The sequence below is a fragment of the Hippocampus zosterae genome, chromosome 8, assembly GCF_025434085.1.
Source record: "Hippocampus zosterae strain Florida chromosome 8, ASM2543408v3, whole genome shotgun sequence".
Classification (NCBI taxonomy): domain Eukaryota; kingdom Metazoa; phylum Chordata; class Actinopteri; order Syngnathiformes; family Syngnathidae; genus Hippocampus; species Hippocampus zosterae.
Window position 1 is genome coordinate 22,730,122 of NC_067458.1, and position 24,912 is coordinate 22,755,033.

The window sequence follows — 24,912 nt, forward strand, 5'->3', positions numbered from 1 at the left end:
GTTCAACGCGGGTGCATGAACCTGCGCTTAATGACAGAGGGCACAAGACGACCACGCCACTGTTTATTTGAGCTGGCCTGTCAGCCATCGGGGAGAATCTTTTCCCTCCTTGCTGAGGTAATGACAAATTACCTGTGGTCGGAGGGGCTGTCCGAGGCGTGCCTGAGCAAAAAGAAAATACCAGCAAATAAATGTGGCCTAATCCCATAGGTGGCAAAAGTACTCATAGCCTCCACTTCAGTACATGTGCAGATACTTGGAAATTTAATAAATGATAGAAAGTGAAAAAGCACAGTGATAATTCCAGTAATAAACTAATAAAACGCATTTGTACTTCATTACTTCCCACCACTGCACTGGAGGCACGTCAAAGTGAAAAATTGAGCCTCGCTTAATACAAAGCACAACGATAATCCTGAAAATGCACTCAATGTTGGATTAGCATGTGGCTTATTGCCAAAGTTATTCTTGTGCACTTTGTTACAACTGCACTGTTCACTCGCCATGTTTGTTTTTTTGCAGCCCTGGTAGAACACATGACAGTTGTATTGTAATGTACTCGTTTTATGGCTATTGACGTAATTACTGTAATGCCCCCAGATGTGGGAAAGGAGAGCCAACAGTCCCGAATGAACTTTTCATTTATTTACTGGACGCCATAAAAACAGGAAAACATACCATAGGGTACAGGAGAGGGTGAAAATAACCTGCTTTACGATGCCATCTAATGGATATATCATGCAATTGCAGTCACCCAAAATAAATACGTTTGACCCTTATGAATTAATAGCTTGAAGGATATTTTCAAAAATCTATTAATATCTTGCCTGACATAAATGCATGAATTAATTCTTAATGTGTCAGAGGAATGTGAATTGTATTTTTTTGTCTTACATCATTCGTTGTTGGATTAAAAAAATAATCTACAATCAAACGAGAGGTCCTATTTTTGCCTAAAATATGAAAAGCTAATGAGCAGGTGTGATGATTTTAATATTCTTCACAGTTTCGAGATTTCCCTTTGACCTTTCAAAGAACAACAATTGCATGTTTATGAGGGTCGAGTGAACAGTTTCAACAGTCCCACCCTTGATTAACACACTGGTAAACTATTTTACAACAACCAAACAAAAACTTTTTTTTAACATTCTATTTTGTTATGTTTTATGCAATGCCGTAATTTTTATTTTTCTTAATAAAAAACACGCAACCGTTCCTTTTTTGGGGGCATTTCAATTCAGTGTAATGGGGGAAAATTGATTTGACAAGTCGAGACTGTAGTAGAGAAAGGAAATATTTGAGCGACAGAGGGCGCTCTTGCTACACGCAAACGTGTCAGAAGAAAAAAAACCTTGACGGTGACACTTTCACTTTCTCTCTCACACACACGCACAACACACTCTCTAAGGCACGCACACACTATTTTTCACTCTCACACACAACCCAACAGGTAGTCACAGGAACTCTTACTGTCTTTTCTTCTCTCTTTCACTCACACACAGGCTACTATTTTTCTCTCTCTGACACACAGAGTATCGTTGTAGAGAGAACGTGAGATAAACGCTGCCATCCTGTTGAGGAGCTTATGACAAGCCACGTCAGGCTGTACACTGATTGCAAACTGGACTCGTTCCAACAACTCTTACTCAGCTAATGACAACCTCGGGAGTAAAACGTCGACACTGAACAATTCCCTCTTCGCCCTTTGTGTTCAATTCACAACAACAACAACTCAAAACAACCATACCAACAAAACAAAAAGGGGGCGGAGTCATAAATGAATGCGAATGTCGCGTGTTTGCGCAGAACGGTGGCGATTTCAAGTAGGTCACCCCTTTGTGGGCGTGCAGCATCAATGCAAAATCTAATTGTGAAAGCTTGAGGGGGGTGGGCCTCCCTCCCACTCGTGTGAGGAGGTAATCCACACTGGTGGAGAGGCTTTACATACAAATTGGCGGCGGGTGATGTGCCAAGCGAAATGTAGTGACGACGTGTGCATTTGGTACTTGGACCTTCAGGCGCCTCGATTTTCATCATCAATAGTAGTAGAAAGCTAATGTGAAAAAATGCAATGTAACAGCATGAATAAAATATAGTATACTCACCAGACACGCAGGTTCTGAAATTTATGTAATCTGCGTCGATTGTGGGGATCTCGAAGGCCTGGGACAGATTAGATTGACATAGCAACACAAAGGGGCTGAAATCTGATTGGACAAAAAAAAATCCACAAACAAGTGCTGGAAGCAGTGCAGCCAAGAGAAACAATATACTGTGATGACAATACAGTATACTCTTCCATGAACAGATCATTTAAGCACTCTCACAAACTCTCTCACACACAGAGTACAAGCTTTGCCATTTTAATTTTAAGAGTAAAAAAAACATATACAAATAATATAACAAGGAAATCTCCGGTAAACAAAAGAACAGAAAGGTCATCGGGTCTGCATCTCCACAGCAAGCGCGCTTTCGCTTCATCCTCCTGATTCTCATCCTCCCTCTTCAGTTGTTAATTTGCTACAGTGCCTGAGTGAGCGAGCATGTGTGTGTGCATGTTTGCGTGTGTGTGTGTGTGTACGCTCTAAAATGACCAAAAGAAAAGAAGCTGGCTTGAATGTTGCTGGTGAACTGAAAGTGTGTGTGCGTATGTGTTGAGGGAGGATGAGGCGGCAGTAATATGCTCCATGTTGATAATTTACAAGTGTTCAAAAAAAAATAAGGGGGGGGGGGGGACAATAAGGTAGCGGACTAGCGGACTTCTGCCTCTTATTAAAATATCACAAACTCTTTCCGTCCGGCTTGTCCAGCAATAAAGTTCTGCGTGATGTTCTGAAATTCTTCCTCACCTGCATGGACCGCCACATTTGAGAAAGTTTGTCCCCCATTCACTCGGTCCTTTCACCCATCAGTGCACTCAGGGCCCCGGCCTTGGGTTGGGGGCAGAAAAAGATGTCCTTTTGTCCCACCTTGGTCCTTTCAAGTTCAAATACTTCCTTTGCCATCTCCCGCACATGCACGCCCCCTGCTGGTAAAATACTGATTGACCTCACACGCTCTCACTATGCATACACACTGTGAGGGTCTCAGTTGGTGTGATGTCTGAGGAGGGTGGGGGTGTTGGTAGGTGGGGCGGGGGGCCCTCTGTGCTATGACCCCTCCTCTTCCTCTGAGCAGTAGTCACGTCCCTGGTTCATGAAAAAAATATATATAATATACATCAAAATAAAGATGAACATTTGAAAGAATAAATACCGCACATTAGGGACATCAGGAGCAGCACAGTGCCCATTGTACTGAAGCAAAAAGCTTTACATTTTATAAGTGACATTACGATACGTTCATTGCCCGCCCAAGTTGAAGTTTACTGTCCAACTAAAAATAAAACAACATCATACACTTCCCTGTCCACTATCTTAACGCTAATGCCAAATGGCATCTCCCATATGCTGCGGCACTCCAACCCTTTAAGCGACGGACTGCACGCAAACGCCGCCGCGATTGTTAAGTGGACAATGTAAAAGTACTCGCAGTCACAAATTCTTTATCCGCTGTGACGAGCGACTAATATCAATGCCATACCGATGGGCAGAGAAGAGTTGAGATGTCTCAATAAACAGTATATCCAGCTGCCTGACTTACACTGCCTCCTGGTGGCCAAAGCAGGAACACCCAAAATAAAAATGTTTAAAAAAAGGATATTCTGTTGAAGCCGTGTGATAAAACCTGTAACTCTCTTTAATTCGATTTAATGATGTCATCACTATCTATTTTATTCAAGAGTGCCATTTTCACTATTAAAATTGTTTTTAGGGGAACGGTGGAACTGATAAATGGCATTTCCATGGCATCCATCCATCCATTCATCACAGACTAACCCACCGCTCGCTGAATTTGTATCTTCACTTTTTGAAGACAAACTGCTGGCAAAAAGTCACTTTTTTCCGCAACATCCCCCCCCCCCCACACCACCCACTCAGGGATGTACAGGCCACTTCTCGCCCTCCCGCCGCTTCCTCAACGAGACAAACAAACAAACGCATGCGCTCCGCCCTCCCCGCCCCTCACCTTCTCAATCTTCTCATCCAGCATCCGGAAGAATTCCTGCTGGCTCTCTGACGTGTGAATGCTGAGCGAACGAGAGGAAGTTGGGAGGATGAGGACGAAGAAGAGGAGGAGGCAGCGGCGGCGGCAACAAATACATCATGAGAATTTTCCATTCCAACCAACTCCCTCACCCCCCCTAAACCCCTCCTCGCCCGCTTCCCTCTACGCACACACACGCCATTCCTTAGTACAGTGTGAGAACGGCTCAGCCCGGAAGGAATTTGAATATCTGTCTCGTAAAAATATCGGGGTAGACTTCAGTGAGCGGGCACAGCATTGGATACACGTAACACTACTCTATGACAGCTAGCGCTAGCAAAACAACGTTTTTCCATGTAGCCCTTGTGTGAAATCGCTTTAATGAAGAGGATGGAGGACTTTTTTTTTGTTGTGTAGTAAAGGAAAACTTCGGTGGTATAACGTTTGGGTGTAAAACAGCACCGATGCAAAATTAGGTACTTTCGGGCCACTTACTTTGACTTAATATTTGCCGCCATCTCTTTCTGGAACTTGCCACTTTGCGATGTGTTACTTCTCTCCTGGAAACGCATGCGCGCGCACACACACAGACACAACATTTGTCATCATGACGACTCCTCGGCGCTTTTTACGTTGATTAAAAAGCAGCCGGTGGATTCACGTACTTATTTGGCGAGGAGAGGAGACGGAGGCCTAACGTACCGTAGAGGCAATGCGTGCTTGCTTCAAGCTGCTAATTAGTGCTAGTTGAAGTTTTCTTTAAAATTGGCACATAAAACAGAAAAGACGACGAATCATTAGCGACGTCAAAAGCGTTCAAACTAAACGATCATCTGACGAACATCCCGCTAGCTTAATGCTACGACGAAATAAACCTTGGAGCAACCGCTAAGATAAAACACACTGTAGAAGAACCGCACATGCAAACAGGCGCGAATACCTAAAGCGGGAGCCTGCCTGCTTATGGCGAAAACCCAACGAAACCCGTCTGACTTCCATTTTACCATCGAACCTCTGCCTGGAATCGTGTCTTACACGGACCGAAGGAGAAGCAGCTCACGTTAAACGGAGTGTCGGCGCGCTGACATAAAACAGGTGGCCGCTTCTGATGAATGACTTGCATTATGTTCATGTTTATTAGCTGAGCGTGACAGGAGGCAGACCTACCTGATTCGCTACCACACACACACACACATGTGACTCAACTTTGAAATGCAGCGTTCCCCCACCATACCGTGCTTCATTATACATTGTGCCGCAACGTGTCAGCCAGCACTGAGGTCTACTCAAAAGAAATAATGCCCAACAAGAGGCAGAGAAGGTTCCCCCACTGAGCTCCAGTATCACCGTAAGCTCCATTTGTACGCGTGGCTGCTGCACGTGTGTGTGAAAGCAGCATTTGTTTGAAAATATGGTGACTACAGCAACAATGGTACATTCCGTTCGCCCGTCTATGGCGTTTTGTCATGATAACATGAAGCTAGCAGATTTATTGGGTTTTGGTTGAACCGGTTGATGTTAGGGAGCACACAGCTTGAAGCAAGCACGATACCTAATTTGGAAAACGGTGCGAGTGAGATATTTTTTTTTTCGCTTCTTCAAAGTGATGTTAATTGATTGACTCTCATTTAAAAAAAAAAAATTGGGGGGGGGGCAGCAAAGAAAACATATTCCTTATTTTACTTAGAATCAATTAACTAGAAAATGTGAGACCAATAATGTGGACTAAAATAAATAAAATACATTTTCAGTGGGCAAGTGTAGCAAATTGAAAAAAATAAAATAAAATAAAAAGCAAACTGACAACAGAACCTTGCGCATACGCGTCTCACCAAGTTCTCCTGGTTGCGCACATTGACCCGGTTTTCCTCGCCTCTCATGTACTTCACCTCCTCCAGTCCCTTCGCCTTGTATTCATCTGGGAGAAAAAGAGAGTCACAATTAACAAGGTTGTGAAATGTCTTGTTGCCAATGCACTTTTCAGCAATTTAGTGACTGCCAGGAGAACAGCGAAAACTGCTGTCAGCCACAGCTCATGCCCAGTCACTCACACACAGTATGTATTCACTTAAATGTGTTTTAAAGTGGGTGAGAGGGAGAAAAATGACTTCACAAAAATTCTATCTATATAATGAATCGCCCAAAATATAATTTCGATTCCTTTTTCAATTGGATGATTATTGCTATGGTGAATTTTCAAAATAAAACACGTGACAGACCAAATCAGTGAACGAATCATTGAATTGAAGTTTACTTTGTCGTGTTTTTGAATAAAGGGACAAAATTATTATTATTTTTGAAATAATCGTTTGTTGGACAGCAAAGACAAAAAAAAAAAATCTCCGGAATAACAATCGTGGTACTCCATTCGGTTGTTTCGAACCTCAACTTGAACACAACCGGATCTCCTGAACTCTTTTTTTTTTTAATGGAGGAGCCCTGCCATGGGAGATTAAAGTGAATGTGTCCCTGAACAGCTTTAGACGCTGCAGATGAGCTCAGTGGCGCTGAGTGTGGTAAATTCATAAATAATACGACGCCTCACAGCACACTTGGGCCGGATCGTCGCCGTGTGGAGTGTCTTGTCGCACTTAAAGTGATTCACCTGTCCCGCGTATTGTAAACCGTCGGCCGCTTATTGGTGTTGCGCCGTCGGTCGTCGTGGTAACCGTGCCCCGCATCGCCCCGGCTGTCAGTCAACGGTCACAAATGTGTTCCGTTGTGGCTCCGTCGCCTCGTCTCATCTCATGATCATTTTGCGTACTCACTCTCACAGGATCCGATGTGTTTCGTTACGCATTTATGAGACAGCGAAAGAGCACCGTATCTGAATAATATCAATAAAATAGCTAAATAAAAGCAATGAAAATGCATAGATTTATCGGAGGTGAAGGTGGGTGTGGCCTAGTGAGTGACAGAGGGAGCGCACGGTCTCCAGCTTCCACATGCTGGGTGATACTGTTCGAATAACTGATTGATACAAAATCCCATTAGCTTAAAGCTAACCGTGAATGGAAAACGAAATTGACAGGCTAACGAATTTTGCATCCAAGTCATGCCTCGGTGATCTAAAGGTGTAGCAACACATGTAGAAAGACGGTACAAGTACTCAGATGTATTACGTATTCCGTTTCCTTTGAATTTTGACGAAGATTACGGCGGAATGCTGAGCAGGTCCGATTATTTTTTTTCATTTATCCTTACTGAATGTTATACTGCACCCTGGTGGCTAAGACATGCTCAACAGATGGAGCTGCAGAATGACATCATGATATCTATAAGCTGCAAGTGCTTTATTGTATATTGTCATTTCATTCAGTGCAATACTGTCAAGTAAGGTTCTTATAGCCACACCCAAAACTAACTACAAATAAAAAACATTTTCTGTAATGGAAATTATTTATGTCGCGCTGAAAGCATTTTAACAAAGAACTAAAAAATGACTAATGAACGAAAATGCTTTAAAAACAAAAACTAACTGAAACTCCAAATAGAGCAAAAATATCCAATTTCGTCTTTGTGAACTAAAATCAATGAGCTTTTTCCGATTTGTGAAGGCCCCTGAGTGGATAAGATTGACCCGGCAACACATCCAGGCTGAAATCTGATTGGACAATCATCCACCATGCACAAACGTGTACTGGAAGCGGTGCAGTCAAGGGAAATGCTACAAAATGAAGAGCGCCGTCTGTTGAGAATACATTTGTCAGAGTGTGTGACAGTGACCCTGACCCCTCCCTTCCATATTTGCCACCCCCCCGCCCCGCCCTCCATCCCGGATGTGATTTACGTTCACTCCACTGTATCAGTTTTGCGCTGTTGCTTTTGCCCCCGCGAGTTCTCAGTAGCGTTTATCCGTCCCATCTGTGCAACTTTGCACCCAGCTGATTGTTTCGCCCCGCCCGAGGTGTGTGTGTGTGTGTGTGTGTTTGTGTGGTGAAGATGCACTGGCGTGTGCTTCATGTCATGCTTGTCCAGTCCTTGTGAGTGCGTCATCACTGCGGCGACCTCAAATGTCAAATGATGGTGGGAGTCGGTAAGAAATTAAGAGGAAAGCTGGCCCGAGATTTGACGACAGAAAAAGAAAGAAGATGATGAAGTTACGGGGGGGTCGGGGGTGGAGGGGTTGCTGTTTGCTGCTGTTTGTGTGCGAGGAATGTAAACCGGTGGGAGCGAGGCGTCTCGTGTCTCAGCATGCCGAAACACACGTACGCGTTCACGCACGCAGGGCGTGATAACACTTCACAGGCGTCGGCCGACAAGCAACAGTGTGTCGCCGCGGCGAGGAATTAAAAGCTATTAGCTGGGACACATTTGATATAAAATGTCATATTTAATAGTCGACAGCCTGAGGAGGGTGCAGATGAGTAGGCAAGGTGAAAGGAATTGCCGCAAAAAGCGCAATGCTTCAGAATCTGACTCAGACTGTCACCCAAAAAAAAAAAAAAACAAGTGCGTGCAATTAGCCTCGAGATTTCTCGCAATGCGAATTGTGAAAGCCTGTGCGGATGTGTAAAGTATCATTTTTTTAATCCATAAAAAGGTCGGTGTCAGTCAAGATATTGTATTGCTGCTGCACTGTTAAGTATTGTTCCAAAACACCACTCCAAATGAGACATTTTTGTTTTTACGGAGCAGTTTTGAAAATCAATGACTTCATTTGAGGAGCAACGTTCTAATTTTGTAGATTTTTTTTTTTTTGCAGGTAAATCCCTGGGACCTAAAGCAAGAGTTTTATTAACCAACAAAAAACCCCAACATAACAGCTTTGATTAAAAAAAAATAATTTTATGTATTGCAGCAAATTGCATTTTCTTCTTAAATTGATTTATTAAAAAAGAAAAAAAGATGATCTGTGGTGATTTAATTTGGAGAACATTTGCTGTGCAGGGCTGCCAAAATTCGAAACTCAGGACAGTCGGGACACTATAGTGAAAACAAATAACAGGACTGATATTATAAATACTTGATATACTTTTAAGCCGAGAGGCCATTCTTCTGAGGTGACGCATTTCTTTATGACGTCTCGTCTCGTCGCCGGTTCGAGGAGGACACACTAAACATTCACATGCAGTCCACCGAGTTGACAATTTATGTTCCCGTTTGTTTGTGCCCCACCAAAGCAAACCGAGCATCTTCTACATTACTTACTGAACTGGAACAGAATTTCACAAAAAATATCGACAAAAACAAACATTCTATTTGGGTTCTCAAACAAAACCGTGAAATATTACAAATAAATAAATAAAAACAAACAACGTGGGAGTTAAAAAACTATGATCACACCTGACAACGCTATCATTGAAAATAAATGGCAAAAACAAATAAAAATGCCAAAAAATAAAAAAAATTTAAAACTCTCCATGACGACACAGGCTAAACCTTGCTCCTCCCCGACACACAAGACTGCCCTCCCAGTCAAGATGTAACCTTCGACCAACTTCCGACAGTCCTCGATGCACTTCATGCCCTTCCACGAACGAAACGGCTGCGGGAGACCACAGCTCACACGCAGATCAGGAGCTCCGCCTTTCGGATGTCACTCACGAGGCCACGCCCCTTCAAGACTCACACATCCAATGGCCCTTTTTTTCATGATGACTTTGTAAAACCGCAATTAGGATTGATTTCCTTTGTGAATCGAGTTACAAGCTCGGCCAGGGGAACAAATGAAACTCACAAGTCAAGGCGTCACGCTATAATAAGAATAATATCATAGATGAACAACTACAACAACAAAAAAACGCATGTGTCACAAAAAAAAAAATGGCCGGCGTCAGAAGAGAAGATGGACCCCGCTGGGTCACTCGGCCGACACGTCGCCTCGAAACAACCGAGCGGGTAAACTGAACCGCGTTGAGAGAGGGGCCGATATTCAAGTGGCGTTTGGGTCGTGGAGCTCAGCCTTTTCCGGTTACTGTGCGAGAGCGAGGGGAGGAGGAGCAGAAGCGGCAGCATGAGGAGGAGGAGGAGGAGGAAAGGGTCGTCAGGGGTTTAGTGGCCACAATCTGACGGCATCAGACAATATCTGGGACACAAACGCGTTTCGAGAGAGCAAGGCCTGACTGGCAATCTGTTGACGGGCGAGCTGTAACAAACACAAGCAACAAAGAGACACACAAACGCACGCACACTAATACAACGAATCCCCATTTAGCGGTGCTAAAGCACTCCCATTAATTTCTGCTCGGTAACCTCCTTCTGTCGGCACGTCCCAGGACACCTCGCATAAAATAATGCGGACGACACTTGCTTTGAGGCCAGAGGATTAGGAACCGTGATCGCAACAGGATGGCGAGAAAGCGGGCGCACGGGGCCCAGAGGGTCAACGCGGAGGGAGATTAAGGACAGGAAATGGAGTCGTGGGAGCGGGAGCGTGGTGCAAACTGACCTGCAAAGAGGTCGCCGTTGCTGTAGGCCTTGCCACGGCCCTCGTCATCGTTGGGCACGGCCGACACCTGCTTGGCCGAGGTGCAGCCCATGGCCTCCTCACGCTGGGAACGCTCTCCTCATCGCACTCTCACCTGCGGGGGACCGAAAAGACACGTTTGGGGAAATTGTGCCGCGCTCATTCCACAGATTGACTTGTAGAGCGGGGTACAAACAAGGCGAGGCAAGAGAGCCGTTGTTATTTAGCATGTAAAAGACGAGGTAACTCGATGTGCTTCACGACCAGCAAAGACACCTAAAAGCATTTGCAAACAAAACAGCCGATGACATTCAAAAGCAAAGAAGAGCAAAAAAAAAAAAAATAGACTGTATATCTATCTTGCCAAAAGAAAATACATTGACAATATTGAGCCGAAAACTTCAAAAACATTTGAAAATAAAGACACAAATAACCCGGATTTAAAATCCTTTACACTCTGGTCTGATTTTCACTTGTGTTGGTGTGCAGCATAAGAGCTAAACGCTGCTTCACCATGTTTGCTTTGAAAACGTGGGCTCCACTAATTGACCCGAGTCTGCAGATCTGCAGATCGTACGGCAGGCGGGCCACTGAATATTTGCCGTTCGGCACAATATTCACAAATATTTTGTTGATTTTTTTTTTAATCAATATATGGTAGGAGTGGCGGCCCGGTAGTCCAGTGGTTAGCACATTGGCTTCACAGTGCAAAGGTACCGGGTTCGATTCCAGCTCCGGCCTCCCTGTGTGGAGTTTGCATGTTCTCCCCGGGCCTGCGTGGGTTTTCTCCGGGTGCTCCGGTTTCCTCCCACATTCCAAAAACATGCATGGTAGGCTGATTGGACGCTCTAAATTGTCCCTAGGTGTGAGTGTGAGTGCGAATGGTTGTTCGTTTCTGTGCGCCCTGCGATTGGCTGGCAACCGATTCAGGGTGTCCCCCGCCTACTGCCCGGAGACAGCTGGGATAGGCTCCAGCACCCCCCGCGACCCTAGTGAGGATTAAGCGGCTCGGAAGATGAATGAATGAAAAATGAATGAATTAAGCATTTATGTCTGAATTTGGGGTAGTTTGGAACGGATTAGGGCATTTACATGGAAAACGCGCCTCGACTTGCAAACTTTTCTAGTCATGAAAATTTCTTCCAGAACCAATTAATTTCGTAAGTCGAGGTACCACTGTAGATCAGTTTTTTTTTTGACCCTAGTGAGGATTAAGCGGCTCGGAAGATGAATGAATGAATGAATGGTAGGAGTGGGGTGGGAGATTCTTCCATTTCCCCCATTTTTTTCATGAAAACATATTGAATCTTCATCACATTTTAAAAAATAATTTCCCGGATTACAAAACACTACCATTTTTTTCCCCCCATACTTTAGTACGCATACTCACTATTCGCAGGCCGGCCTGGTCCCTCCCCCCCATGAAAAGCACAGGCCCCACATATTATTAGCCATATTGCATATTTACCCCATGTCATTATTTGAACGCTTTGAAAACTATGCGACTTCGTACCACCCTTGCAAATTTTGTATGATGTTCGTGATGGGGCCCAAATTTTCCAAACGTACAAAAATTCACACACAGACGATTGCCCGTTTCAGCGTTGCAGATGGGTGCAAAGTACGATGGGATATGTTGAGAGGGGAAAAAACAAGCGCGGTTATCAAAAGAACTCTCTGGCACACCTGCTTTCGAGTTTGAAGTGAATACGAGAACTGTGTGTACGGTGTGTGTATATGTTTATGTGTGTGTGTGTTTGAGACAAGCAACCACTCTCCGTTTGTGTAGACGTGGCAGGTAGCAGCAGGTGTGTACAGGGTGTGGGGACGGGATCTTTGTGCTAGGGTACAATGGGACACTAAACCATCGTCATCCGGCACGCTGTTGTGTTGTTTCTGCTGAATCAAACCTGCTTCAGAATCAATGCTGTCCTTGGATGGATTTACACGACACGTTTCAAGAGACACACAAAACCTAGTACCGAAATAATCCCCGTAGTGGTAGTTAGGTAAGATTTAAGATATTAAGATATCCTTTATTTGTCCCACACTGGGGAAATTTACAGCCTCCAGCAGAAAGAATGTAGGTAGAAAGAAGAAAAAAACAACAAACACCGTTCAATTAAGTGCAATATAAACACAAAATGGATAAATCGCAGTACTATTTACAATTGTCTACAAAGGTAGACAAAGGTAGTAGCAAAATTAACTACAACAGGTAATCCCAAAACCAGGGGTCTTCATAAATTAACCCTAATGACTGAACGAAGGCTAGCATCTAACAGCTAAGCTATTCTTAACCCCAACCTAACCACTGAACTAACCTAACTAACACAACCACATACCGTACCTAAAACAAAATTAACCCTAACTCCTAACCCCATAAACAAATCAAAACTGTAGCAATCAACCCTTAAAAAACGAACCATTACCCCTACACTAATCCTAACCTCATGCTAGCTAGCCCTTAAATTTACCAAGCCGACGGTTCTCTAACTTTTTAAAACCAAGTACCACACAAAATAAATATAATAATCCTGATCCTAAACCTAATCTTAACCTCTAAACTGCTTCTTCTTGCGAGGTTTTTGCATCATTCTGCTAGCTAACATAGCCAGCACCCAACAAGCGGCTTTTCACACTTGGCAGGAGTCAGCTAATGACGAATCAACGGGCCAGCCGCCGCTCTCTGGAGGACCGCAAACACCTCACTTCAATGGCAAAAGATGAAGACATCTGTGAAAGAATCTCTCATTGCACTGAGCTGGCATGCAAGAGAGAACTTGAGATTTATTAGCTTGGCGCAGGCCTTCCCTGTGGTACACCTCTAACCACAACTCCAGGGGTTCTCATAATCCTATATTGTATTTGGTCATTTTCATGTTCCTGCTGTATGACCATTAAAAAAAAACTACTCGGTAAGCCCAAATTTAGAGTTGTGCATCTTTATCGTCGTACCACGTTAGCAGCACTGAGGTCTACTGGAAGAAATGTAGCATCTAAGCTAATTATCACATTACAAGGCAACATTAAGTTAGCATGCTTTCATTAAAGAAACTATATTATAAACAAAAACATCACAAATTTGTCAGGAAGAGAAAGTACAAATATCTGGGGTAAAAAAAAAAGTTAGATAAAAAAAAAGAATCAGAAAAATAAACACTGAAGAAGACCTCTCTAAATTTTAGAGATTACTTTCAGATGCTATTACAGTATATTTAGAGTCTAAAAGGACGTACTGTATGTGTATGATACTTGTTTACTTATCATGTGTCTCATAAAGTCAGAGTGCAAAAGTCCATCGAGTTAAAGACCCCCCCCCCCACGCCTGTCTTATGGGGGGGGCGCCTTCAGAAAGCAGAAAGCTTCACAAGGTTGCGGCGGCGCGCGATTGAAGGCCTCTCATTTGCGAGTATTGAAACGTCAATTTGTGAGTAGCGGCGTGCTAAAAATAGAGCGTCGGCGGGCCCCAGAGCTTTTGTTGTGAGCGCGGGATAATGCTAGGCTGCGTGAATCTGCGAGCCAGGCCGCTCTAATTCGGGTTATGTGTGTGGGGCGGAGCAACAGGCCGACGCAGAGGGTGGGAGAAGTTTCAAATGTGACTACATCTCCAGTTACTGTGGCCAAAAATCATGCCAAGTCAGAAGCAAGTGGAATCCAGTCATCACAAGTCAGAAAACAATCGTGTAATCTTGCTCGGTCACAACACGTATTTGTACATTAGCTACTTTGCACACAATATCTGTAATGTGCATTAGTTAGCTGTACAGTCACACTGATAGTTTTGTTCATGGGTCCAACCCAGTGTCCACGTCGTCTATTTCCAAGTCCTGTAAATTAAAACGGATAACCGACATGAAGCTTCGTTGATGTCTGAGCGGCTATCGCTTAAATCAGGTATGTCTAAAGTCCGGCCCGCGGGCCAAATCCGGCCCGCGGTCGAATTTCATCCGGCCCTCGGCCCCCGTCATAAAATCAGTGCCGTCTGGCCCGCAGGTTGGGCGCAATGGAACACGTGTTGCATTGACTGAGGTCTCGTAGACTGGTGAGTGATGTTTCATAGAGTACTGCTTCCCTCTAGTGGCTAAATGAGTAATAGCATTCACTAAGTGAGTAATAGCATTTAGACACTAGAGGGCATCACTCACGAGTTAACAAGACATCACTCCGTGTTTATATTGACTGATATGTCATATTTCAAATGATCCTTGCAGTTGTGGATATGTGTATTGCTTGTTCATTTCCCTGTTGTTCGAGTCAAAGGTTTTGTGACTATTGAAAAGGTGATACATTTTATGTTTCAAATCAATCAATTTGCACTGAGGAGACTTCTGTTTAAGAAAAAGTCAAGTGAATAAGCAGTTGCATGTGATATACCAGTTTCAAATGAACCAAAAGTAATTCTTAAGATTGTTGAAATTAAAATAAAAATGGAAATGTGAAACAGACTGGCTTACTAAAATTTGTTGAACAATATTGTTGTTCAATGTAAAGAATGTCAGCCAAGGTCGGCCCCCCGACATTTTACCACATAAAATCTGGCCCCCTTGGCAAAAAGTTTGGACACCCCTGGCTTAAATAAACTGGGAAGTTAACGTCGTCTACCTACCTGGCGTTGGGAGTTGTGTAACGTGTCGCAGCTGTTGTAATCACCTTTTGGCTGCAGACCGTGTATGTTTATTCTGATCATATTTTTAAAAAAATAATTTAAAAAAAGCTGTAATACTGGAATCCTAAATTATCTGCGGAGTCCTGCCATGACATTTCTTTAATGAGGTTAGGCAGGTTAGGGTGGTTTGGCACTCCTAAACATCGTTTCGTTAGACAACCAAAAGAAATGCCACACTTGCTCAAAGATTCTGCTTTTCAAATCAATGTCATCGGTAAGAGTTATCAAGTCATCTCGTTCACAAATCAACAGGAGGAATACCAAGCACATTTTCGTCAAGGGAGTCCTAGAATTGGCGGCTAAAATCGTCTGCGCACTCAATGTGGGATTTTGATTGCAAACCTAAATAGCTCGAAAACAACATTTTATGACAGAGTACACTCTTCGTCCTAACGGTATGACTCCTCTCCTTGGAGGTCATTTAGTCATTTACCCAGAAGCCATTAATGAGGAGGGGAGTTGAGGGAGTGGGGGGGGGTACAAAAATAACACCACATAAGGGGAAAAAAATATTTAGGACACGTAGTTATTCCACCTACAGCCAAAGTGTAGGAAAATATGCAGCTTGCACTCTTCTGAGAAGCTCTTTTTCGACAGGAAAATGCAACTGAGAAAAAAAATTTCCGCCAAGTTTGAGAGACGGAGATGGAGCAACCATGCACGTCGGCCATCTTGGCTAACATTGTACATGTAAATGTAAATAGCTAAACTGTACGCTTTTGTAGTATTGTGCTCTTTTCTAATATTTCTCAAACACAAATCCAAAAGGGTAACGAAGATTTTTCATTGAGACGAAATTCTATTTATTGAGGCTGATCAAGCCACACGGTGTACTACCTCGAACAGAACGTCCTTTTCATTCCAAATCCGATCACAGAAAGACCCACTAAATGTCATTTCCATTTTTGTCAATGGTGGAATCGATGCAAGAGGAGGATTTGCTTCATTTTAGCCGTCATGTCCTCTTTTTCTTTGCCTTCAAACATTGCGTCCATCACGTCAGCCACGCATGATGATTTCTGCATTTGAGAATCTGCTTCATGTGTCATCCACGGCACTCCAAAGCGAGCACTCCATCGCGGCTCTTGTGTCATGTGGATGGAGACGAGTCCCTACTACTCCTCTCCGGCTGCTGTTTCAGAGTCTCTTGGGGGTCAAAATGTATCGCTCTCAAGCGCGATGCAGTCCAACTGCAGGCTTGTAGCCGACGTGTGCACATTTTGAGCATGACGTCTCTGATCCACTGGTTAAAGGACACTTTGATTCGCTCCTCTTTCATCTCAAACTGCTTCAAACAACAAAGCGTGTGACGGAAAAGTGGTTAGGACTGCATGACTGTCCGTGTTTTATGTTACGCGTTGTGTTTATTATTTTACTTTATGATAATTGTTTTGTTACGCGCTTTGTTACAGCTGCCGCTGTTGTGAAAGCGCTATATAAATCAGCATTTATTGTATTGTATTGTAACATTAACGCAGCTGTACACGCCGCTTCACTCATTAGTCAATGAAAAAAAATGAATAAATAATATCCAGACTACACCGCAGCAACGGCCAGCATTAACGAGGATGAAGTAACAGATTTATGTGGAGAAGAAATATATTGCCCAGTCATGGTCTTATTTAAGATTTTTTTTTATGTCTTTGGCTCCAAGAACAGAATGCCTTGTGGTGAGAATGTGTTAAATCGTGCGCTAGCTTACAAAAAAAAAAAGGCAAAAATTCCATGACTATTTTAAAAATCACAACCGTCAGGTGTATTTTTTTCTTAACTGCTATCCAATTAAGCACTTTTTTTTTGTTCACATATTTTGTTTGTTTGAAAAAATTAATAAATAATATCCAAACTACACCGCAGCAACGGCCAGCATTAACGAGGATGAAGTAACAGATTTATGTGGAGAAGAAATATATTGCCCAGTCATGGTCTTATTTAAAAAAAAAAAAATGTATGTCTTTGGCTCCAAGAACAGAATGCCTTGTGGTGAGAACGTGTTAAATCGTGCGCTAGCTTACAAAAAAAAAAGGCAAAAATTCCATGACTATTTTAAAAATCACAACCGTCAGGTGTATTTTTTTTTTCTTAAGCGTTATCGAATTAAGCACATTTATTTTGTTCACATATTTTGTTTGTTAACATCATTTCTAAGCTGCGGCAACACATACCAACCACGCATCAGTCATGCTAGCAATGTAGCGGCCGTGGCTGATGCCCGCTTGTTTCCCGGTGCTAATGTTAGCTTAACATTGCTATTCTGCTGAAGCTAAACATCAAGTTCTCAATACCCATTTGTGACTAACCGCATGCCATCATGACCTGGCCACGTTTGAGAAATGTACTTACTGCTCGTAACAGAGTGCGAGGATTTTCGCCACCTCCTTCTGTGTCACACACGCTGCTCTAACATAATCCCCAAGCTAACATAAAATGCAACTCCAGATGTTCCCCTCTAATCATACACTGCAGGGTTGAAGCCTTACTCATTAGTCGTGATGTCATCAAGCAGGTTGCCAGACCGGGAGCCATCGAGTGAACTTTTAAACGACAACAAAAACACACCCACGGCCCAAGAGTCATTTTTTTTACAACAATGCAGCTAACCAAGCCCTTCGGGCTTTGCCCTCCTCATCCTGCCGACGTGGACTTTGGGTGGTGACTGGTGTGAACAGGCCTCCTTTTAAAGATAGTTTGTGGAAGGAGGAACTCGAGAGAGAACGGGCATGGTAGAGTGGGGAGGTAAACAGGAGCAGCGCACGAGGCCCAAAGATTCCGCAGACGCCCAAGGCGAGCGGCCAACGAGCCTGAAAAACGGGCTGGGCCCACGCGAACGACAAGAGGAACACGAGCAGGAAGCGTGAGGGAGGAAGGCGCCCTTTTTCAACACTTGCTCACGCCTTCACCTTTCTCACTTCAATATTCCGACTCCTGAATGGAGAAGTGACGCCTTTCATGGCGGCTTTTTGGTTTTGGGGTTATAAGCACTGAAAATGACAGAAAAACAATTGAGAAAAAGCTTGTTTTTTCAAAATTACAGTGTGAAACCCGGTACAGTATATCGCAGTTCATCATTTCCGCCACAATTTTTCGTTTTTGAGGGTTTTTTTTTTTTTAACAGTATACAGTAAACCTGCATTGATGGCGGGTTCCGCCTTTGCTTTCCTGCCATTTTGCAACATGCATTTATTTTGGGTGTAATTCCATTAGTGATCACTAGATGGTAGCACACGATTTAGTTTGGAAGAAGAATGAAAACAGGAAGGCCTTTGAGCTCATCGTATTTTTTTGCTTGAGATTATTGAACGTTACACCCTCTCTCCGTCTTGCTTTTTATGCCTGCAGAAAGTGACGGCTGTGTGTTTATATAACACTCATAATAATAATAATAATTAAATGATGTGAAGGAAAAATTGTAAATAGTACTGCGATTTATCCATTTTGTGTTCATATTGCATTTAATTGAAAGATGATGGTTTTTTTTCTCTTTCTTCTTTCTACATACATTCTTGCTGCTGGAGGCTGTAAATTTCCCCAGTGTGGGACGAATAAAGGATATCTTATCTTATCTTATTTTATAATGCACATCCTTGGGCATGATTATTCATCTATTTTGTGAGATAATAAATTAAGCTTGTTGATTTGGCAAAAAAAATTAGATTTATTTGGAATGTTACACTGTACTGTACCGTAATTTTTTTTGTCTCATCCATTGTTAACGTGACCCAAATAAAAAAGACATTTCCATTTCTTCAGAGTGATGTGATAAAAGAGGATTTCTTGACAGCGAGAGAGAAGAAAGGCACAAAGTGATACTTTTAAAAGTTGAAATCTGTTTCAGGAGTGTGGGAGGGGTAAAAATATCTGTAAAAAAATTATATATGGTTTCTCTGTGTCATATAGTTATCCTATGGTTAGAACTTCTCAGAGATTTTAAAACGGATAACTTTTTTTTTCACAATATAACTACCCTTTCCGTTTTTTACATTGTACCATTCTTGTGGCAAAAAAAAAAAGCTTTCAAAAATGTTTTCTTCAACTTTTGTCATATTTTGATTTTATTCCCATATTCAACCGCTTGATTTTTTTTTTAGCCGCAGTTCTTTTTGGGGCGTGAAATCATGGAAACACAAGTCAAGAATAGCAATTTTTTTTTTTTAATTTCTTGAAGCGAGCAGAATGCGAGACAAATACGCCACAGCGCTGCAGGCTTGAAGAGCACAACTGCTGACAGCGGATGATGCCTTGCATAAGAACAACAAGGCGCTCGATTCATGCCTCCGTCACAACAACCGTGTACACTGACGAATCATTTTCAACCCCAGACATGGCGACCTGGCCCGCTCCGGGGTAAACAACTTTGTCACAAACTGCGTTAATTGTGTCATCTCCCTCCGCTGTGACAGCGAGCAAAGTCAGAGTAACGAAAGCGAGACAGCCAACAAATGGGATCCGGCCAAAATGGCCTGACTGCAAATGATGAGATATCGTACCGTAGACACTTGATATGAAATGATACGAGTATGTGATATCGCACTGAAAGAAATGGTCACCCGCAAAGAAAATAAAGTCCCGAGTTACTGTGGCAAATATCAAGCAAAGCAAGTCGATTGCCTGTCGACGGGGGATTTTTAAAAAGATATCCGCGGATTTAATTGGCTGCCTGATTAATCGGTCGGGCTCTAGTGCAAACACAGAAGTATGGTAGTCATGACGGAGAAATAGGATATTTATATTCATTCATTCATCTCCCGTACCGCTTGATCCTCACTAGGGTCGCGGGGGGTGCTGGAGCCCATCCCAGCTGTCTCCGGGCAGTAGGCGGGGGACACCCTGAATCGGTTGCCAGCCAATCGCAGGGCACACAAAGACGAACAACCATCCACGCGCACACTCACACCTAGGGACAATTTAGAGTGTTCAATCAGCCTGCCATGCATATTTTTGGAATGTGGGAGGTAACCGGAGCACCCGGAGAAAACCCACACAGGCCCGGGGAGAACATGCAAACTCCACACAGGGAGGCCGGAGCTGGAATCGAACCCGGTACCTCTGCACTGTGAAGCCGACGTGCTACCCACTGGACTACCGAGCCGCCGGATATTTATATATTTATAAGAATAAAGTGATCATGTACCGGGTTCGATTCCAGCTCCGGCCTCCCTGTGTGGAGTTTGCATGTTCTCCCCGGGCCTGTGTGGGTTTTCTCCGGGTGCTCCGGTTTCCTCCCACGTTCCAAAAACATGCATGGTAGGCTGATTGGACGCTCTAAATTGTCCCTAGGTGTGAGTGTGAGCGTGGATGGTTGTTCGTCTCTGTGTGCCCTGCGATTGGCTGGCAACCGATCCAGGGTGTCCCCCGCCTACTGCCCGAAGACAGCTGGGATAGGCTCCAGCACCCCCCCGCGACCCTAGTGAGGATTAAGCGGTTCAGAAAATGGATAGATGGATGGATATACCGCTCAGTGAAAAAGGGTTAGGTAAACGGAGCACTCCAGGGAATGCAACTAGGGCCCCTTGCATTTGCTTTGTAAGCGAATCGGCCCCATTTTTGAGAATGACTCACGGTTCCAAAATGTCTTAAACTTTTAAATCGGTATGTACTAAATTTAAAATAATCCATAGATGGACGTCTCGTCTGTCTGGCTCCGGTTTTTTTGTGTCCTTTACACAGTGGGCGGGTCATATAATTGTCACCTGGGTCTTTGGAAGGGACTTGCCGGAATTAATCCAACAAGCGTTTCACTTCACGAAAACGCAGTATAATAACGGTACGCAACTGTTCACAATCTGTATTTATCCACTCTAATGACATGATCGAAACAATTCAATGAGCGGCTTTCACAATGGACTACCGAGGTTCATGTACAGTCAAGCGTCCATTTCAGCTCAACTGGTTTTGAGGGTCTTGTAGAGAAAACGCGGGCGCGCCGCCAAGACTCGGCTCGTGTGCGATTATAACAACTTGACAATCTTCTGCAGTACACGCCACAGCTATGCAACAAGTCCCATGCTGTCAATCAGCGTGCATTTTTTCATGCTTGAAAACAGAGGCGCTCCTGTCTACCCTGAACCTCCGACCGCCCCCCCCCCTCCCCGCCCCTCCTCGCAGGGAAAATCATCTATCCCTAGAACTTTGTTTTAAATTTTCAACTATCGTAGGATTTTTTTTCCAAGCTGAGAATATTTTTTTTAGATTGACAGTGGGAAAAAAAAGCTAATACGTGGGGGGCGGAGTCAAAAGAAACAACAAACATGGGAAGAAACAAGGGTTTCCGCAAAAAAAAATAATAATTAAAAAATCCACAAATAAGTGAATGCCGAACCGCAATGCAGATTTTGGTACACAATTATTGCGGGTTTTTTTTCCCCCTTGAGAACGGAGAAAGTTGAAATACAGGTAGAAAAAAAAACTCCCATCTTTTCTTTATAAGTATGCAACAAATATTTATGAGTATTTGTGTGTTCATTACTTTGAACACTGGATTTGTCTGATCGGCACAAGGTCGCGCGTGTTTGCGTTTTTCTCTCCCCGATTCGTTTGAATTGCAACGACTGCAGCTGCTAGGCTGCAACTCCCCCCCCCCCCCCCCCCAAAAAAAAACGAAGAGAAAGCAGCCAGCCGTTAATATTTATTGAAAATGATCTCATCCGAAGGAAATGAATCAATCTTTGAGTTAATTGGCAAACGCACCGCCGCGGGGAAACGTTCCATCTCGCTCGAGCGTCCCGGTTCACGTCTCAACACGCGATATTATTATTTTCGATACAAGTCAATAGTGAATCATATTCATCAAAGGTTGCTAAGGTGGGAAAACAGTCAGGTTGCAAGCAATTTGCGTGGTAAGAATTGTGCAGCAACCGTGGTTGAAATCATGAGGAGCTGCAATGGAGCCACGAAACTTTCCATGGGAACGTATCGGAATAAAATTGGAGGAACTTAGAAAATTGGCTCTTAAATTCCCGTCAAAGCTTTCCTGAAAATCTTGCTTGTGAATTTAAAATGAATTCCGCGGTATTTTGCATTACACGTTAGCATTTAAGCTAGTAGACGTTCAACGGATGGAATTCAATACTTTGGTTCAACTCTTTGGTTTTTAATTACAAAATGTTCCGTTCTCTTTTGTTTTAAATGTACATTTTACAGTTAACACCGACTGGGAGTTACAAATAACTTGAAGCAAGCACACTCGGCCTCTTATTTGGAGAAGTATGCAAGCGATTCTTCTACTTCTCAGGGGAAAAAAAAAAAAGTGAAATTGAATCAGTTCCAGGGACACACCTGATGATCTGAGAATCAGCGTATCTCGAGGGAAGACGCAAGATAAAGACATTGTGAACCCTGCTTGTGGACTCTGAACCCGCCACTGTAAATGCATCCCAATGACGCAAGCGGACCACTGCAACAACAACGCGCGACCGCATTAAGTAGCAGCGCAAGGCGACGACGATGCGGTCGAATGCAGCTTTTTATTGTTCTGTGCTGGTGAGGCCAGATGAAGGGCAGAAAAGAACACAATCCTGCGGGATCACATTACGCTTACTTCGGGGGTGGTGGTGGTGGTGGGGGGGGGCTTCAGACTACCTTGTCACACCTGACCGCTCTGGTGGGCCCGTGCGCAGTCATGAACCGCACAGGGCAGCCTAACTCTGCATTTGTTTTGGTTTTGTTTTTCGGCCGATGCAGATGCCGATATTTGACAGGAACCCCCAACGTAAACTTTTTGGCTAGGCTGTGTCATTTGAACGGACGGTAAAATTATTCAAACGTATTTCGCAAAGTCATTCTGATTCATTCAGATCCAGGCCACGAAAGCAAATCAAGTCGTGTCGACTTCCACGATTCTTGCCAACATCGAAACGGAATGTCAAATTGTCATATGTATTATCACACGAGTATGAGACCCCAGCTCAAAGTTGGCACCTGGATGAAGCAGATCGAAGGAGAGATACAAGGAGGCCAGCACGCACAATCGCTCAAAGAGACACAGAGACGCAAAGAGAGAGAGAGACAGACAGACAGACAGAGAGATCAGCAGGCAAATTTACAGAACGAGGGCATAAGGCGCCACCCTGGCCACGCCAACCCACTTTTGCGCCAGGCAGGCGTCGCGCCGCAGCCACCGAGCAGATGTTGTAATCGACTCTTGATCGTGTTGGGATCTCTCGAGAGCCCCGCTGTCAGCTGTTCTCACATGCAAGCAGCAGCAGTGGCAAGTAATTAAATTAAGTACATTTTTCAGAAATCTGTTTATTCCCGACCTTTCCCCAATGCTCGGAATGTAGGGCTGAACGATTTTGAAGAAAAATAAATTAAATTGTGATTTATTTATTTTTCCAAGGGGCAAGCTCATTGCAGGGGTGCAAACAGTGAATGGATGCACTCAATCGTGAGCAACAGCCTCTGAAGTGACAACCCCGCCATGTTTTTGCGGTTCAATTTTTTTTAATGCATTTATATATAAAATATTGTATGAGGTAGCAGTTTTTCCGTTGCCGCATGCAGTTGGGTCCACTGCAGTCACGTTCGGCTACCACTGCACAAGTAAATTGAGTTTGGCCACCGGAACACATTGAGTTCAAACTTTCTGGTGACATTTTTTGTTTTCTGATGTTCGGTTGGTTGTATTTCCCGATGTAAAAACACGCCGAAGTGCCTTGGGCTCCATAAAGATCGGAAAAGGCTGATCGAGTGCAGCAGCACTTTGATTTCCACTGAACGGGCAGGCAAGCACCGCGGCTTCCTTCCATCTGTTGAGTGCTCCTGCCCGGATTGAGGGGCCTCGCTAGGCGCGGAGAGGAGAAAGAGTGGAAGGTGGAGGGCTGTCGACAACACACCAAGCCCAAAGAAAGCCGCGGAGCCCCGGGGAACGACGCGAACGCACATCCCCGGCGTCGGGGGGGAAGAAACAACAACCAAAGCGACACGGAAGGAAGCACATGAAGGAGAAAAAAAAGTACTTACGACGCAAGAGGCGCCAGCTCCTCCCGGTCCGGGTTCGAAGGGGAGGTGAAGCCGCTCCGTCTTCTTCCGGGCTCGGCGGTAGCGACGGCGGCGGTGGTGGTGGTGGTGGTGGTGGTGGGTCGGGCGGGGATGTGACTGCGAACCTCCGGAGGAGTGAAGGCGAAGTGTGTGGCTTGCGTCATTCCACCAGGATGCCGCTATTGAGTGAGGGCGCCAACGCAGCCATCTTGCCGCCGAGCAAAGCCACCAATCACGGCGGGAGACGAGACGGAGACCAACCCTCTTCCAAAGATCCAAATATAAATACTTCGATACTGTACCGAATTACACAGTTTTTTTTCGCCGTGTACACCGGAGCCCGAGTACTCGCGGTACGGCAGTAGCGTATTTTTTTGTTTGTTTGCTTATTTGTTTGTTTGTTTTTTGGGCGGGGGCGGTCTAATATTTATTCATGTATTTAATTTCAAAATAAAACATTGCTTTTACTTTGAAAAACAATAAACAACATGGTTGCCTATTTCCCCGGCATTTTGAGGGCCAAACCAGTAACTAGATTGATACTTTTCCTACCTACGTTTGGAATCTATAATGACAGGGAGCGACAAAGTACAAATATTTAACTTATAATTTAAAGTACAAATACTTTACTATATTGAGGTAGATTTTTAGAATCTGTACATAAGTATTTATTATTCCGGAATCAAATGCAAACACTTTGTTATTGCACTTTAGTAGATTTACTTGGTGTCTGTATTTTAGTCAGCATTTATTTTACTGATGACTTTTTACC

The 24,912-nt window shown here is 43.9% G+C and overlaps 1 protein-coding gene across 2 annotated transcripts; it reads right to left on the bottom strand.

Annotated features, from left to right (window-relative positions):
• Positions 1-2,347: 2,347 nt before the first annotated feature.
• Positions 2,348-24,468, bottom strand: zgc:92140 (uncharacterized protein LOC447854 homolog). Of its 2 annotated transcripts, none has more exons than XM_052073772.1 (6): positions 24,123-24,468; positions 10,478-10,610; positions 5,919-6,004; positions 4,582-4,646; positions 4,069-4,129; positions 2,348-3,188 (listed from the first exon to the last, which is right to left on the bottom strand). In XM_052073772.1, the coding sequence occupies exons 2-6, from the start codon at positions 10,566-10,568 to the stop codon at positions 3,150-3,152; spliced, it is 342 nt and encodes a 113-aa protein (XP_051929732.1). In that variant the 5' UTR covers positions 10,569-10,610; positions 24,123-24,468; the 3' UTR covers positions 2,348-3,149. The 2 variants fall into 2 exon arrangements, with proteins under 2 accessions (XP_051929732.1, XP_051929733.1); XM_052073773.1 differs by lacking the exon at positions 24,123-24,468 and adding an exon at positions 17,645-17,810.
• Between the last annotated feature and the right edge of the window lie 444 nt (positions 24,469-24,912).